This window comes from Populus trichocarpa, chromosome 12, assembly GCF_000002775.5.
Source record: "Populus trichocarpa isolate Nisqually-1 chromosome 12, P.trichocarpa_v4.1, whole genome shotgun sequence".
Classification (NCBI taxonomy): Eukaryota; Viridiplantae; Streptophyta; class Magnoliopsida; order Malpighiales; family Salicaceae; genus Populus; species Populus trichocarpa.
Window position 1 is genome coordinate 10683124 of NC_037296.2, and position 18531 is coordinate 10701654.

Consider the following 18531-nt stretch of genomic DNA (forward strand, 5'->3'; position numbering starts at 1 on the left):
TTTTGTGCGTTTTGTAGGTTTGTAGGGATTGAATGGCGGTTCTTCGTGGACACGTGGAGGGTGGAGATGCCTCAGAGATTTTCGGATTTTGACACGTTTGAAGATCAGTCTTCTCCTCCCGTATTATTGGATGATGACGTGGAGGATGATTTCCTAGCTTCCTTTTGTTTTGTTGGGCTATGAAAGGCCCAAAACAGGCCTCGAATCTCTCTAGATTAGATGAATTAAACCAATGCTTTAGGTCGGGTTATGGCCCAAAAAGATCACGCAAGAAAGTTGTGTAGACTGTAGAGCCTCTTTGCTACAGATGATTAAACACATTAAACTGAAATCTGTATCAATGAATTATTGTGATTTATTTAGGAAAACTATTTAAACTAAAAAATATATTAAATTCATGGGTTAAAAAATTTTAATTTTTAAGAAATTAAATATTTATTTTTAAAAAATAAGTAAAAAAAACCAATAATCAAACATTACATAGTTTTTTAAGTAAATAGAACCACTGGATAATTTAATTAAGATTCCAAGAGCTAATATACTTAAAATAAAATAATTGAGGTTAGTTAATTTTAAAATATCTAAGGTTATTAATTATGTAATTAAATATTAGTTAATTATCATGTATGTAATAATAATAATAATAATAATAATATAAGTTAGTTAATTTTAAAATATTCAAAGTTATTTAAGCTTTTATTTAAATAAAAAACAGCCTTTAATATATAAAAAAAACCATTTTCTATGCTCTTTAAAATGAAAGCTATTATACCTTTTTTTTATTTGCAGTAGATGAACAATGTTTTCTTTAAATATTTTAGTTTTTTTGTTAATAATAATAATAATAATAATAATAATAATAATTAAATAAGTCTTATATACGAAAGTAATTAAATTTGTTTCGAAGCCTTGTATATATTGTGATGTGACAAGCAAGCAGAGAATAAAAATAAAACCAAAAGGCTTAATCGCTGCCTGGGTCAGCTAGGCAAGCTGGGTTGCTCGCCTAGTCAGTCCAAGCAATTGGACATGCCTTCGGGGGGCAACCCAGCTACCAAAAAAAAATCGGATTTTTTTTGTATATTTTTTATTTTTATATATTTTTATACATATTTTCTCTTATTCTTTTTTAATGTGAAAGTATCTTTTTATATTTTTCTATACTTGTGATTGTGGTAACGGTTGCGGTTCAAAGTGTTTTTCACTTAGAAATGCATCAAAATGATTTTTTTTAAAAAAATTATTTTTAAAATCAGCACATCAAAACGATTTGAAAACATAAGAAAATATATTTTTTAGCAAAAAAATTGAAATTTGAGGGAACGCGGTTCAACCGTGTTCCCAAACGGACTCGTCACGCTAACACTTTTATTAGACAAGAAACATGATGAATCAGACACTGTTCTAAACCAACCAAAGCTCATTATGAGATTTTTTTTCAACATAACCACATGTTTTACCACTTCTAAATGTATTCTTAGAAAAGCAGAACCACTTGCCTTGTTGTCTAGAAATATCATCTTGGAAAATGTGAGCCGTATAAAATCTCTATAAGAATCAATCATCAAAAACAGGTGAGGGAGACCTCATAGTCTTAAAAACTATCCAAAAGAGGAAGAAAACTTATTTTCATAATTTTTATTTGCTTATCCTTAAATCAACAAACACTTAAAATTGACTTAAGCTTCGGAGTGTCTCTCGTCCCATGAGGTAATTGTTTTGCAGGGTTAGTAAATGCCAAAAGCTCGTCAGCTAGGAAAGTCCATTTCTATTGAAAGTTTTTCAAGACTTCATCAGTTGCACCGTATGTGAGAGCTAGAATAAAAAGCAAGTTCATTCCATTTCACCATTTACTAAAAACTTTCCTTGGTTGACGAGACTCCTGTACAAGGGAGAGTGATTGATCTCTCCACTCCAAGTCTCCAACAAATCTGCAGCTATATACAATTACTCAACAAAGTTATCACAGTGATGCAATTGTATCTTCGCGCTTTGCCCTTCATACAACAACAAGAACAAGCTCTCATGAATGTCCTAACGAGTGTGCAATGATAACTCGAATTCTAGGAAGAGACATGACAGAATGACATGGAAGCAAGTAACGCCTACACTCTTGCATTTCAAAAGAGCTACACCCATCGCTCTTACACGATCTGCTCAAAATGATCTAGTCACCATCGATCTCCACCATCTCACTCATGCACTAGAAAAGGAACTAGGCATGAGACAAGCTCCATGACTCTATGAGTTTGTCAGTAAAAACACAACCTAATAAGAGAACCTCTACTATTTAACAAAATCCTTCGCACTCGACTTTTTAGAGACCGTGTCTCTATGAAAGCTAGTCTAAATAATTACGAGGGACTCACAGACCCTCGAGAGTATATATAAAATGTGAGAAGCATTTTAGAGCTTGTCACATAAGACATTGATGATATGTGCAAGATTCTTCTAACAATGCTTTGTGGATCTACACGTACATGATGTCATAACTTAGAGCCTGACTTTATTCCCTAGTTTTGAGATCTCATCTCTAAACTCATCTCTTATTTTAGCACATATATCCCTACCAAAAAGAGTATTATAGAGATCTTCACTATTACACAGTGAGAAGATGAAGGCACTAGTGTTTATCTCCAAATGTTCAATGAAGAAATGCTTAGCGTGAAAAAAGCTTCCTGAACACATTATGACAAAAGCCCTCATTAGTGGAGTCTATGAATATTCCTTGTGGGAGAGGTTATACACTCTTTTGATAAAAATCTCCTCAACTTCAAACATGCGATGAAAAATTACATTAAGGTAAAAAAAGTTAGCATCACTAGAAAAGATCATCTACATTTTCACACTTTAGCAGAGTCTCTACCATACCATCAATCCTTAACAAGAACATATAGAAAAAGCATAAATGGAATATTCATAATCGCCTGACATTCCTTGAGCTTATAACTATAAATTTGACCACCATATTAGCTGAGGTGTTATCTGCTATCCAAGGGAAAGAATTTGTATGATATCCTTCTCTCATAAAAGGCAATGCAAACACAAGGAATCCAACTAAGTTTTGTCTATTTCACTGTGACAATAGGCATGATATCAAGGAGTGTCATACACTCAAGAAAGAGATAGAACAATTAATAGGTAGGGGTTACCTCCACCAGTTTGTGAAAAAAGAAAAACAACCAGAACCAGGAAAAGAAAATTGTGTATTTGGGTTTGAAACGCTGCCTAAGATCAAATAATCCCCAATTATCTCTAAAAGATTGTATCACCATCTTTTGAATTTTTCAATAAAATGGTATTGTTTCTCCATGAAATTTCTCCTTGAAAATCTATTTAGTCTCCACAAAAAATCTCCATGAAAACTACTCCCCCACATAGTCTCCACGACTCCTAACAAATCTCCAATAACTATGCATGTGTCTCTAGGTCCCCGTTACAATGTAGTTTCTACGACTTCCGAAAAATCTCCATTAAGTCTTCATACGTGTCTCCAGTTCCCCTTGATCATTATCCCGAGGTACTATAACTAACTTTTTCTAAAAGGATCAAGGATTTTCCTTCAAGAATATTGACAAAATTTGCATGAACAAATACAAAAATAGATAACATTTGTAAGTTTTTGTTTTTGTTTTTCTCTTTTTTCATCTAAGTTAAGCCTTTCAAATACATTTTTTTGAAAGGCTTGAGGGGTGAATTGTCATGACCTTAATCTCGAGTCCATGACCGGCAACACAGGAGAGGTGCCACGAGACCTACGCTAAGTCTCAGAATATACATATGATGAAACAAATATATATAAAATTCATGTAACATTTTGTAATCTTTCAAATATTCCTAAAAACCAATAAAACAATTTATAATAATACTTACTACATTAAATAAAATCCAATCTTTGAAATAAAAATCTAACCCTGAATGAAAAATATTGTAACAGTAGAGCGTCTAAGACATCAAATCATAAAGAATAAAAAAAGCTATGCAGAAACGAGTAATGCATACCAACAAACAAAGTAGCAGGAACTCTCAATCCAAGTTCAACCTGTTAATGGAAGTTAAAAAACCTGAAATAATATTAAAATGAAGGGATGAGTTCAACCAATTCAATGAGAGAATACCATTTAATATATATTTTAGCTATTTATAAGTATAAAGATTGAAACAAATACACACACACACACACGCACGTACATTAAACATAATAGCATATGGTAATGGAATACATGTTAGAGATCAGACACAGTTATAGGCTTAGATAACAGTCAAAACCCTAAGGTTCTAATAATAGACGAGGTTTGCAGCCCTGATAATTGTAAGAGGATCAGTCACCATAGGTTGATGTCTCTCTCACTAGCTAGGTATACATAATACTATGAGCATATAGACTAATTACTCTTCATTAGCCTAGAGTTACTAATAAACATACTGATATCAAGACATAATAAATATTCACATAATTATCAAAGCAAATAAATGTCATATCAAATATAATTTAATTCAACAGAATACGAATATGATTTCAAGAATATATGAGTACTCAAAAAATAAAGCAACAACATATCTAATTATTCAAGAAATAATCAGATGTACTCATTATCTAATCAACATACATAAATTATTTATATTACATTCATATTAAAAGACATTTCACTCACCCGAAAAATAGAGCAAAAGACAAATATATACAAAACTGAGGATCGCTAATAGAAACGTCAGCAACACCTATACAGATACAGAGAAACACTCAAAACGACTCAAAGAAAATAACATAAAAGATTACAACCCTAAGCTTAAAGACCAAAACAAAATTATAAAGATGAACCGATTCACCCGATCGATCCCAAACATACCCTAAACTAATTGAATCTAACAGACCTGATTAACCCCTATTGTTGGGTCAACCGGTTGACTGTTACCATAGTCAATTGTCGATCGACAATATCAAGCGAATTAGTTGCTAATTCAGACCAATCAATCGACCAGTTAATTGGGATTTTCAGAATCCCAATCCACCAGTTTCCAAATCTGCAGATCTAAGAATAAACGACTTATTCTTCCAAAACTCATAATTCCAGTAATCTAAGTAGTTCGTTGTAAGCCAATTAACATCCTAAAACATCAATTAAATCTCTTAAATCGTTCAATTATCAAATCATATAAAAACCCTAAACTCTTTTTTAATCCTTCAACCATCAATTTCCTTCTCGAAAACAATAAAAGAAGGAATCACTTGCTTCTTCAACCCTTCTCGAAACCCAAAAGCTTAAGTTTAAATAAATCTTAATTGTTGGTATATTTGAGAGAAAAAGTTACAGTAGGGGAGAGAAAAAGAGAACAAAGGTAAATTAATTTTCTAGCAAAATTCTCTTTAAATACATAGGTTAGGTTAAGTTCTTGGGTTTGAGCTAGACTTGAGTTTAGGTCCGATGGCCAAAACATGGGTCTTACACAAATGACGTGCCAAGGTGAAAAGAAAAGGGCTAAAAAACCTAATCCAACTCAAATAGATTAAGCCCAAACGAGCACAATGCCTACTTGCTTGGTCAACCTAGGTAGTTAGGCACTAATTATTCGGGTGCAACCTGGCCAAACCTGGATCTTTTTTGTGTATTTCTTTATTTTATTTTACATATTTTCATGCATATTTTCATACATATTTTCTCCAACTGATCTTTTTATTTTTGTGCAAGTATTACACACACATACACAATCTCATAAATTCTACTTGTCTTCACGCCAACATTTTTATTGGAGGAGAAACGCGGTGAATCAAGCACTGTTCTTTAAACATGAGAATATTTTCAACATAATCACATGTCTTATTGCCTCTGATCGAATTCTTGAAAAAGCACAAGCACTTGCCTTGCCGCCGTAAAAAATTTCTATAAGAATTAATCGTGAGAGAAAAGTGAGGGAGAGCTCGGGATCTTAAAAACTATTCGGAAAAGAAAGAAAACTTCTTTTCATAATGTTTACTAGCTTATCCTTAAATCAACAATCACTCAAAATTAACTTAGATATACAAGAGACTTGCTTTGCAAGTTTAACAAAGAACCAAAGCTTATTAGCTAGGAAAATCCATTTCTATTTGAAGTTTTCCGCACTTCATTATATTGTAACGGTGAGATAATGCCAATCTATATATTCGATCATATTCTCTGGGACTTTCCTGGGGGAGGTTGAGCGGTTGCTTGTAGATTCCCCTCATAATTTATTGGTTGCTCCTCTTCCATGTAATTTTGCAAATTTATTTTCAAAATTGCTTATAGTTCTCCCATAAATGTTAAGAGAGAGACAGAGTTCAGTACACTGATAATGTCGAAGAAATAAAACAAGAAAGAAAACATGTCAGTCTCGCTCGCCTGGGACAAACTAATAAAATATCAAAAGAGTACGTCTGGAAACTGAGATGAAATACATGTCTCTGGCATAGCTAGGAGCTATGAATTATTTAGGGCGAGCATTTTTTAGAGAAGTATACATACCATAAAACAGGCCTCATTGTGCAAGTTGGGAGTATTGACGATGAATATATTTCCACGCAAGACATGCATGACAAGATGCGCTATGCATTCCTGTCCAAGCTGGAGAATTTGTTGAAAGAAAACTCGACAGAGAGCACTTCTGCCTGAAGGACAATAATATTTGGATTTTTGTCACCTTTCGATTGAAGGGTTTGCTTTTGCGTTTGAGATCAACGCGTGAAGAAAGAAAACAAAGCCCTCGTTTGGGATCATTTCAAGAGAATGTGATCATATGAAATAGGTTGCATAGGCCGTCCCTGGAAAAGGGAAAGTAGCTTGTCTTCATCGCCAAACTAGGGTTATCCTCTACGTGGTTGCATTCTTTGGATCTCTTTCTTAAGGTCCACTGCCCTTTCACTTCAACGTACGAATATTGCTCTCACTGATGCATGGTGACAACTTACGGCATTATCAATTTGATCCTCATCAACGCCTGTTGATTGCTCGACAGTTCTTTTCAGGATTTGTTTTGATTCTCGATTTGTCATGGGAATGCTTCTAGAGCTAGAATTTGACTGATCTAAAAACATGCTACGAGTTAACAAAAACGACAATGGTAATCTTAGTGGTTCTCATTATTAAGATTTGCACCTAATTGCATGCAAGTATCCTTTAAATTGGTCAAGAATCATGACGGGATTAATTAATATGTGGACCTAATATTTAGAACCATCACTAGTAATATATCAACCTAAGGCAATGTTTATGGGTAAGTATTAGTTTTTGTTCCAATGTAATTATAATTAATTATATGAAAAGAAAAAATAATAGTAAAATCAAGCACTAATTCAACACCGAAATGTTTTTTTTGAGATTACAATAATCTTCTAAGAAATAAAACGAAATAAATTATGAAACTTGATTTACATCCTAACTTAAAATAAAAATAAATTATTTCCAACTAACTCAATAAGAATTAAATTAAAAATATATAAAAAACAATAACCAAAGCAAAAAAAAAAAAAAAAGACTAAAATACAAAAAAAAATTACAAAATATTATAGATTACTATTATAATTTGCAATGTTAATTTATGGAGGTAATGTAATATAATTGTAATAAATTGTGTGCAACTTTGATTTGTTTAATTGATCGTCCTACCGTCAATAGCCAAGAAATAATTCGGGTTCCTTGCGCTAGAAGTCAAATACCACACTGTCAAGCCAATCAAGAAGCACACAAGTAGGAAGAATCTCTATTTTTCTTTCCATGTATCATAGCCTCACATGTTAGGCCAAAAATTCCCTTCTCATGCGTATCATACGTGCTTTCATACAGGCTCAAATCTTGATGCTGTTAGGCTTATAAAAATTGAAAGTTACAAGTTCTTAGTGAGGATTTGATACAATAAAATGAAGATTTTATCGAGGTAAACGATGCAAATTATTTAGTAGATATTTTTATAAACTAATAAAATAGATTTATATTTAAAAAAAAATTTAGTCGTGTCAGACTAAACTAGCAGCTTAAAACGAAGATAATTATAGATTTGACCGTTGGAATATCAAGCTAAAAACTTTTAAGTGATTTTAAAGATAATTTTTTTATAGGTGATTCTAGTTCTAACATAACCATGTATTTTATTGGACCACTGAATCTTTTAAAATTAGGTCAGAAGTTGTTGTTTCAGCTAACTTTATTATTTTTCCTATGATTTTTTTTAGATTTATTTTGGATTCTGTTTTAAATTTCTTTTATGCTTTCAAACTTTAAATTGCTTCCTAGTAAGAGTTGGATTTTTATTTATTTATTTAAAGTTCTTGTAAATTTAACGAGAAAACAACCATTATATATTTAATTTTCAAAAAATAAAATTATAAATTTAAAGTTTATACATGCAACCCTCCCTCTTCACTCGATTAATTGCCTACGTTTTCTGTGTTGTTGTCCCTATAGCATATATAGCATCCGAATGCATCAAATTTATATTTACAATTTCTTGTATTTCACAGTTATTGAATTCACAGTCCAATGGAACTTTCATTACATGTTTGTGGGTTCCACAAAACTTGGAAACCTAACGATTGACCTAACTTCCCTCACTATACCATAGATTTTTTGTTTTATTTTTCTATTTTTTTAAATGAAATGTCATCAAGTGTCAATCCCAAACTATTTTATGCTGATTCTCCATGATATCAAATGCTTAAATCGAGGTTGTATTGGCTTCAGGACGAGGAAGCTTTTGTCAAGGGACGAGGGGACCTTAACCCACTAGGGCAAACAGTGACTTCAGGCCTTCTAGCTTTTATACAAACTATATAGTATGCGTTCATGCTAATAATATTTTTAAGCTGTAAAAGCAGGAGAATTTATTTTAGGTAGTGTTTGGAACGTAGTGCAAACTGTGTTCCTTCAAAATTTAATTTTGTTTTTTGCTTAAAATAATTTTTTTATATTTTTAAATCATTTTGATGTGCTAATGTCAAAAATAATTTTTAAAAAATAAAAAAACTTTATCTTAATACATTTTTAAATAAAAAACACTTTAAATCGCTACCATTACTACAATCTCAAACACACTCTAAAGTGTTGGGCTAGAGAATCCTCCAAAGCCATTGGAGGTTTCTTTACCCCATCAAACATGTGGAAATAATAAATTTAAGTAATGAGGTGTCATGGATGGATGGTGTTAGTAAAATTTTATTATTAATCAATTCACTGTTTTACTATGATAAACTAATTTTTTCTTATTTTAAGTTTTATATAAAGGATAAAATTAATACTTGCATTAAATTTAAATATACCATGTCATAAAAAAGAGAAAAGAGGCTTTGTTTGTATAACAAGTATATTTAAGCTTTGTTTAATTTATTTACAATATTTTTTTTATTGGAATTAGGCTTTCTTATTAAATATTTTTTCCTTGGTACCATTGTAACAGAGAAATGAAATTTCTAAAAATCTAATTCACCCTGTATATATAACTTTTTATTTACTTATATTTTTACTTGAAAACTATAATTGAGCAAATTTTAATAGTAAGATCTAATTTTTTCAAAATAAATTATAATTAAGTGTGTATTGAGGATTAAGAGAAAATGGTCTATCCTTAATTTTTAACAAATATAAAGTAGGATTAATCAATATTCATAAAATGGGAAGAACACTACTCTTGAAATATTCATTTGTCATCAATTATAATTATATTATAATTATAGAGAAAACTAAAAGAGTTGATGCTACTACTATATTAAAGAATCAAAACACTAAGGATTGCAATAGTAATCTACTTTTTTTTCTTGATCACTTGACTTTTTTTTTTTTTTAATATTTTTCATTTCGCATTAAATTGACGTGGAAATAGATATGGTGGTTTATTTTGATTGGCTTGGTGTTGGGTTCTCGCAATGTCAGGATAAAAAATTAAAGCTTAGTTGGTCCTCGGTTTGGTGAAATAAAATGCAATTTTATGATTGGAAATAACTGAATTTTTATGGACTGAATTTGAAATTGAAAGAAATGTTCAACCCCATTTTAAATTTCATCATCCAACATTAAGTTTATAGAATATTAAGCTTTTTTTTTTTTTTTTAGTTTTCTTTCTATGATTATAACTCGGTCTCATGATTCGAGTCATGAATTTGTCATTCTAACTCAGATTGACTTGAGATTTATACATCATTTTACTTTTATTTTTATGTCAAATTTGATCTTTATTTTTAATTTTTTTTTTGTCTTGGATCTTCTCTTTTTAATGTAAAAAACTGTGTAATTTGTTTTTTAATTTTACACTTAATTTTAGGTTCAAATATAAAATAATAATATTGTAAAAAAAAGTTTATAACAAAATGTATTAAATTAAGTGTGGATGACAAACATAAAACTATATATAAAAAAAACCATCTATCAACGTTTGTCTAAGACTACTCTAATCATTGAAAAACTAACAATAAATGAAAAAAAAAACCCATACATAATTATGAATACATGTTAGGGATAATAATGAATATTTTATCTTGTTTATACTCTTCATGAATGGAATATATAAATAAATCTAAACTAAAATCTATAATAATGAATGTTTTATCTTGTTTATACACTTAATCATCTTGTTTATTTTAATTAATCTATATACTAAAATCTTATAATAACATGCATAAATTTATTTGTAGCACACTCTCATAGTTTATTATCAAGCATTTTAATTACTTTATTTTATTACTAAAATCTATATATATATATTACCAGGAAAGCTAGTATGGAAGAAGCAATTATGGGTGTGTTGGTTCTCGTAGTGTTTTTAAAATAAATTTAATTTGTTTTTGTTTTAAATTAATTTATGTTATATTTTTTTTATTGTTCTAATGTATTAATGTTAAAAATAAATTTTTAAAAATAAAAAAAATATTTTTAATATTTTTTCCAAACAAAAATCACTTTTTAAATTACTGCTGCAATATCTAACCCTCATTTAAAATAGAAGCTATTTACTTTGGTGGTATGGATTCCTTCTCCCAAGTGATCAATTCAATTCATTAATGATTGAAAACTAAAATATTGGCATTATTCAGGTCAATGATTTAATTATTTTCATGTTTTATTGCAAATATTTCTATTTTTCTTTTCTTTTCTGTTTTTTAAAATTAGGCCAACCGTTGAAAGAGTATTATTTTCAGACATGCTCTCCCTCCTCCACAAGTCTCTCATTTGTTTTATTGTGGAGTACCAGAAAAGAGGCTACTATATTTATGCTTGGTCACCACACACTACCTGTAACTCTTTCACGCAAAAATCTTTCCATAGCTTCACCTTCTCTGTTTACAGTATCTCTCTCAGCTTTCTCTCTCTCTTACTTTTGGCCATTTACAGCCCTCGTTTTTCAGTTGCTGTTATCTCTGTCTCCAGTTTCTTCTTTTGCTCTCTCAGGTCATGTAACTGTACCCCAAAACTACAATCTTGAAGGTGTTCTTATTGTTGCTTTAAAGGGTCTTTTCTTGAACAATGTGATGTTCTTTCCTCTGTTTTGTTAATGTCCATTTTCTTAAAACTATTCTAAATCAATTTTCGTAGGCCTTCAATCGTGGATTCTCGTCACTACAATCTTCTTCTTGTGTATTCCATTTTCTTGGATGTTTAAAGTTGTCTACTTCTGCTAATGCCCATTTGCCTTGAATTTGTTTTAAAAAGTTGAAAGATGCAGTTTTTGATCATGGGTTTTCGTTAATTTGGTTGCTGATGTTCTCTAAGCCCTTTACCACTATATAGCTTGGCTAAAATTTAGCTAGTTTTTCAAAATTGTAACATGTAATTTTAATCTCTCAACTACATTTTGTTCTGTTAGTGTGCTTTCTGGTGGGACTTAGTTTATGAAAAGGAAGCTTTTCTTGATAATGAAGTAAAGAAAGCAGTATTAATGGATCCAAATCTCATTGAAGTCAAACGTAAATAAGATCTGTGCATATGGAGAGAATCTGTTCTTTCCGTTAATTCAGACTCTTTTTATTTCACTGTGGGTTCTGTTCGCTAGCATCATTGATTTTTAACTAACAGGATATCATTTCTAAACGATTCTTTGGTTCTTGATATCTAATATACCGATATCATTCTTTATAATTCCTTGAAATGTAAGAATCTTTAGCTGTATATGTTTTCTTACAGGATTAAATGTATCCAAAATGTTTATTTCAGGACTTCAGTCCTGCTTTTGTTTAATGTCTTTCTGCCCATAGGTTCTCATTGTTACCTTCTCCTATGCAAGTTTAGCTATCTTACTGGCCTCTCGAGTAGTAAATTCGGTCGGAGTCGTGTTTTTATTTTATTTTATCTTATATTAGTTTGTTGAACAAAACTCAATCCATCTTCACCGCTTCATATTCACCAAAACTCTGAGTTGTCATGGAGGAGACGTTTGTTCCCTTGCGAGGAATAAAAAATGATCTTAGAGGAAGGCTTTCGTGCTACAAGCAAGACTGGAATGGTGGTTTCCGTGCTGGCATCAGGTTTGTGACGCTTACTGCACGTATTTAATCAAACAATTGAGAGCTATGGTTGTGATATTTACCATTTGTACTAGTTACTATGGGAGTGTTATGTCAATTTTTTAGCTCAACTTTGGCTTTTGGCTGTGCTCAATGTAACAGTTATAATCTTGATTTTATATACATATATATTTATGTCCTTCTATTTAGGATCCTTGCTCCAACAACATATATATTCTTTGCTTCGGCAATTCCTGTGATATCTTTCGGGGAACAGCTAGAAAGAGATACAGGTTGGCTGGCTTTTATATGTTGCCACTGTCCTCTTCTATAGGTATTTCAATAGTTATCTACTAAGTCTCTATTTTTGGTTACATGTTACAGGTGGAACTTTGACTGCAGTGCAAACTCTTGCATCCACAGCACTTTGTGGCATCATCCATTCAATAGTTGGAGGGCAGCCCCTGCTCATACTGGGGGTCGCTGAGCCAACAGTGTTGATGTATACATTTATGTTTGACTTTGCAAAGGACCGAAAGGACTTGGGGCCTAATCTCTTCTTAGCCTGGACAGGATGGTATATAAGCATAAAAATCTTTGTTAGCTGATATGCCTGGTGTGGTTTCTGGTGATATTCAAGGATTTCCATCGCTTTGTGTTCTCAGGGTTTGTGTGTGGACAGCCTTGTTGCTGTTCCTGCTGGCAGTATTGGGTGCATGCTCCATAATCAACAGGTTTACACGTGTTACTGGTGAATTATTTGGTCTTCTTATTGCAATGCTCTTTATGCAGCAGGCCATAAAGGTGAGCACTCTTAAAGAACTCGCATCATTTTATCAGAGATCCATTTAATTTCTGAGTTAAATGTTTCCAAATGATTGTGCATGGAATTTTTTCCAAGTAAAATTGGTTTCTTGAGAATTCTCTTAGTAGAAAATTCAAAACGCTGTGTTCTTTCTCCAAAGCACCATGAAAAGAATGTTGTAAAGTCTGCATACACTCAATTCTCAATCATAGCTTCAATTTTGGATTTGATACCAAAGGGACTTGTTGAGGAGTTTCGCATACCCCAGAGGGAAAATATTAATCAGACTGCGCTTCAACCTTCTTGGCGATTTGGCAATGGAATGTTTGCATTGGTTCTCTCCTTCGGCCTTCTTCTGACTGCACTAAGGAGCCGCAAGGCTAGATCCTGGCGCTATGGTACAGGTATTGGATATTATTGAATTTAAATTCCTAAATAGAGGAAAATAAACTTCTTTTGCATTTTGTAGGTTCAAGTTTTACAACAGTCATGGTCGATTAAGAACGTGTAGCTTTATGACTATTTTACCTGTTCTTTCCAATAAGTTGGAGTGTTAGTGATGACTAACCCTTAATGGCCATAACCCCTGCCCATCTTTCTCAAATCATGCCTCTTGAAAATAGTTCAAAAGGGGAGGGATTCGTGTCTATCTGCCCTTGTGTCTGGTTTTTTTTCCTTTGTAGAGTTTTGAGTTCAACATGTCTATGAAGAAAAAGTTTCCACTTACTGCATATAGCATTAATTGTCACTACATGTATCTCATAAACTTTTACTCACAGCTCTTCTTCATTTATTTTTGTTCAAAGGTTGGCTACGAGGATTCATTGCAGATTATGGAGTTCCACTTATGGTGCTGGTGTGGACAGCCATATCATACATACCAGTTAATGATGTTCCAAGAGGGATCCCAAGGCGGCTTTTCAGTCCAAATCCATGGTCTGTTGGTGCACACTCAAATTGGACAGTCATCAAGGTGAATCCTAGAACAAAACTTCCTTCAATATTAGATTTGCTTTAACTTGATACAGAGCTTAAGCTGTGCATTAAATCCTCCAAATCCTGGTATGGATTTATACTTTGTTTATTTGTGCAGGAAATGGTGAATGTGCCTCCTTTATATATAGTTGGATCATTTATTCCTGCAACCATGATTGCTGTGCTTTACTACTTTGATCATAGTGTTGCATCACAACTTGCACAGCAAAAAGAGTTCAATTTGAAGAAACCATCTTCCTATCACTACGATCTTCTTCTTTTGGGATTTTTGGTACTATGTTATTCAGAGACCATTTTTTCTCATCATGATTCTACTAAGATGGTTCAATCGCAGCAAGCAGGATGAAATGTAGGCACTTCGTTTTTACATCTCTTCTGAATTTGATGTGAACAGGTTATATTGTGTGGTCTTATTGGCATTCCTCCTTCAAATGGTGTAATTCCTCAGTCTCCAATGCATACGAAAAGCTTAGCTACCCTGAAACATCAGGTAATAGCCGTTCAAGTTCTAAATTACTTGATACGTATCTGGTTTGTAGAATAGAAGAGTAATTTAAGTTCTTTACTCCAAATTTCCCTGAATCTAATTTTTAATGTTCCAAAATACCAAGGCTGAAGAAACATACCAAACCTGTTCCTTCGCATTCATGGATACAAGTAGGATGAGCATCCGACCATTTTTCTTTATGGCCTGAATCATTACAGAGGGGCTTAAGCAATTGATATTTCTAGTGGAGAAAGTTTATGCAAAACCCTTATGTGCTTTTGGCTTCCCTGGTTGTTTACAGACTCCCTTTTGTTCAACACTTGATGGGCATTTAAATGCTTCTTGTTTCTTCCTTTGCTCTGAGAAATGTCTGTATCTATGTAATTGTACCAGTCAATGATTCTCATCATCTTTGTTTCTTTGCTTTCACACAGCTTTTGCGAAATAAACTTGTCTCAACAGCCAGAAAAAGTATGGGTAAAAATTCAAACCTGTGTCAATTATACCGAAGCATGCAAGAAGCATACAATGAAATGCAGACTCCATTAGCCTATCAACAGCCTCCTTCCCTGGTAGATTAGCCTGCTAATGATTTTTTATTTACAAGATGTTTGTTTTGTTTTCCTTTTTCTATCTTTTCCTCTCACCTTTACTTGAAACAGGGACTGAAAGAGCTGAAAGAATCCACAATCCAGCTGGCCTCAAGTACTGGCTACATCGATGCACCCGTTGATGAAACTACTTTTGATGTGCATAAAGATATAGATGACCTTTTACCAGTTGAGGTCAAAGAACAACGTCTCAGCAATCTGCTCCAGTCATTGATGGTTGGTGGCTGTGTTGCTGCTATGCCTATTCTGAAGAAGATCCCAACCTCAGTTCTTTGGGGTTACTTTGCTTTCATGGCTATTGAAAGCTTACCAGGAAATCAATTTTGGGAGAGGATATTATTGCTTTTTACTGCTCCAAGCAGAAGATACAAGTGAGTGTATGCTCATACAGTCAGGCCACATCCTGTTAGCTAGGAACTCTTCTATGCTTTGTTAATTATCCTTATCTGCATCCCCTATTCTTTATTTGTTTTGTCACTATGTTTGACTACAAACTTCAAGCATATATTGTTTTTCTACTAAAATATACTGGAAGAAAATAATTCTACAACTAATAAAACCGTATTTGACGTGAAACCGTATAATGATGATGATGATTTGTATGTCACTGTAATCCTCAGATGAATCCGACATCTAATTCAGGTCTCCTGTGTTCCAGGGTGTTGGAGGAGTATCATGCTACCTTCATTGAGACGGTTCCCTTCAAAACAATTGCCACCTTCACTTTGTTTCAGACAGCTTATCTGCTTCTATGCTTTGGCTTAACATGGATTCCAATAGCTGGGGTCCTTTTCCCATTGTTGATCATGCTTCTTGTTCCAGTGCGGCAGTATGTGCTCCCTAAGTTTTTCAAAGGAGCCCATCGTCAAGACTTGGATGCTGCAGAATATGAGGAAGCTCCTGCTGTATCTTACAACATGACGTTTGAAGTAAGTTCATCTCATTCCTTCTTTTTTGCAATTTTCAGCTAGGCATGCATAGAGATAAAGGTTTGAGAAAACTCTGGTTTCCTAATGCTCTTTGATGAGAAATTGTTTTTGATCTGCACTGTGCCTAATCCATTTGGAGTTTGCAATGTGCTAGCAATTCGATGGGTCTAAATTCTCACCAACTTTACCAAACACATATAATACTTTGCATTCAAGTATCTGTCTTCCAGGGATCCACTCTTCTTGAGTTCTTGATGTCTGACTAAATTGATAGGAGTAACTTGAAGTTCGAAAAGTCAGACAAACTTGAAGTTCGAATAGTCCTAAAGTTTTTTATTTCGAATGTATGATGCTTTATGTATCTGACAGGATCAGGATCCGCAAGCAAGAAATACTAATATTGATGGTGTGGAAATTCTTGATGAAATGATCACACGAAGCCGTGGCGAGATCCGGCATACACAAAGCCCTAAAATAACAAGTTCTACTCCAGGTTCAGTGGAGGATATAAAATCTTCATATAATCCATGTCTTTCACAAAGGGCATACAGTCCACGCGTTGGTGAATTGAGGGTGGATCAGAGCCCAAGATTTTCTGGAAAGGGAGTTGAATTAAAGCAAAATCCTAGTCCTGGGCCTTCTAACCTTGGTCAAAGTAGTCACGCTTCATCATCATGCTAAATTCATAATTCTGGTTAGGTTAGTTGTCAGTATGCTCGAGAGGTCCTATGTTAAATTATGTTACTAAGTGTCTCTTGTAGGAGTGTGTTTTCCTTTGTGATGTCTGTTAGTGTTCATTGTTCTCCATCTTCCAGTAGTCTGGGCAGAAGACACGTATATGATAATGAAAATATGTCATTTGCGCTGATGTTTCTTTGCTGCAATCTCCTCTTCCTCCCTTTCTTTTTACTGCTCTACTGTTTGTTTACCCTTATTGTTTGGCTAGGAAAGCATTTACAAGATTGAGAAGCAGAAAAGAAATTATTGGAAGAACCTCACTATGTTTCTATAATTTTGGGGTAAATGCCTGGACTATGATCTAAAAAAAAGAATAGGAAAGATCATTGCCTGTTGCAGAGGGTTCTTGCAAGGGAGAAATCAGTAACAATTCCTCTCTTCAACATTTTTTCATGAAGTGGCTCTACGAACTTAAACTTCAAACTTTATGATCAAAAGCACAGGACTTGAGAGAAAGCACTTGAGCAATGCATGTGAATGCAAGCTTGGAGACAATTTCTGCACCAAAAAACAAAAACGTTGCTCTTCTAAAACAAGTACCCTTCACCTAATTACTGGGAATGTTCGATCTTTTCCAACCCAGCCCAACCCAGTAGGCCACTTCGTACCCCTTAACCACTGCAGCTAGCGCTCAATCGGTAAACGTGAAACTTGATTGCTTCAAGTGTCTATGTAGTTTCAAACGAGAACCCTGATCAGCATCGTTTGACAACAGAACCGTAGAGAAGGGATCATACACATGGAATTGCGCAACACAAATAGACAGGTGTTGGGTTCTTTTGTTTGTGCTTTCTTTTTCACTTCATTTTCCAGGTTGTCTTCTAGGATGTTAAAATCATGAACCAGTTTAAAGCCATGCAGCATGAGTCTATGATGCAGATGAATACTCTTTACTGAATAGTGTTTTTAAAGTGCCCCCCTTTTTTCCCAGAAAATACTCCTCTCCTGACAGCTATACGGATGATGTTCATGTTGATCAAGCTTCCACCAATGGTTTTAGGATTTGCTAGTGGGAATCTCATCCAATATATCTCTAGCTAGCAGTAGAGGAGAGAATCCACCCTTGCTTCATGCATCTTTGCGTGCTTTAGTGCTTGCAACTTGTAATGGCGCAAGCCTATAACTAGGTGGGATCTGCCTTTTCCATCGTTTCTAAATGATAACATCTTATACTCTGATCATTTCCATATTTTCATTTTCTCTAAGTGACCATTTCCTTCGTTCGCTCTCGACTTGTGTGATTTATTTCAAGTCTTAGTAGCGATATATCATCGAAGAACTGCAAAATCATAGTAAGATTAACAAAAGCTTAACTAGACTTGACATAATATAAACTATAATAAAATCAACTGTGTTTTTTCTTTATTTTCAGCTACCATGTCTTATCGGTAATCGTTAGCTGTAATTGCTTCTCTTTCATCCTCTTATGTTGCTATATATTGTTAAGAGACTTCAGTAGTGTGTTTGTCTTTGGATGTCAATTGATTTTAGCACTTCCTGATCATCTGCTATGTTAAGGT

At 33.4% G+C, this 18531-nt stretch overlaps 1 protein-coding gene across 1 annotated transcript; it reads left to right on the forward strand.

Moving 5' to 3' along the window:
• The first annotated feature begins 11209 nt into the window (after positions 1–11209).
• Positions 11210–17141, forward strand: LOC7458037 (probable boron transporter 2). The gene is made up of 12 exons (XM_006376797.3): positions 11210–12466; positions 12656–12738; positions 12830–13022; positions 13111–13249; positions 13489–13654; positions 14057–14223; positions 14344–14517; positions 14641–14736; positions 15168–15305; positions 15396–15715; positions 16003–16273; positions 16643–17141. The coding sequence occupies exons 1-12, from the start codon at positions 12363–12365 to the stop codon at positions 16952–16954; spliced, it is 2163 nt and encodes a 720-aa protein (XP_006376859.3). The 5' UTR covers positions 11210–12362; the 3' UTR covers positions 16955–17141.
• Positions 17142–18531: the final 1390 nt, after the last annotated feature.

Bases quoted from the DNA above. Each gene is read 5' to 3' on its own strand.
- LOC7458037 (XM_006376797.3), top strand. From the start codon at position 12,363: ATGGAGGAGACGTTTGTTCCCTTGCGAGGAATAAAAAATGATCTTAGA. The intron at 13,655-14,056 runs GTATTGGATATT...TTTTGTTCAAAG, and splicing joins ATCCTGGCGCTATGGTACAG to GTTGGCTACGAGGATTCATT. The intron at 14,224-14,343 runs GTGAATCCTAGA...TTATTTGTGCAG, and splicing joins CAAATTGGACAGTCATCAAG to GAAATGGTGAATGTGCCTCC.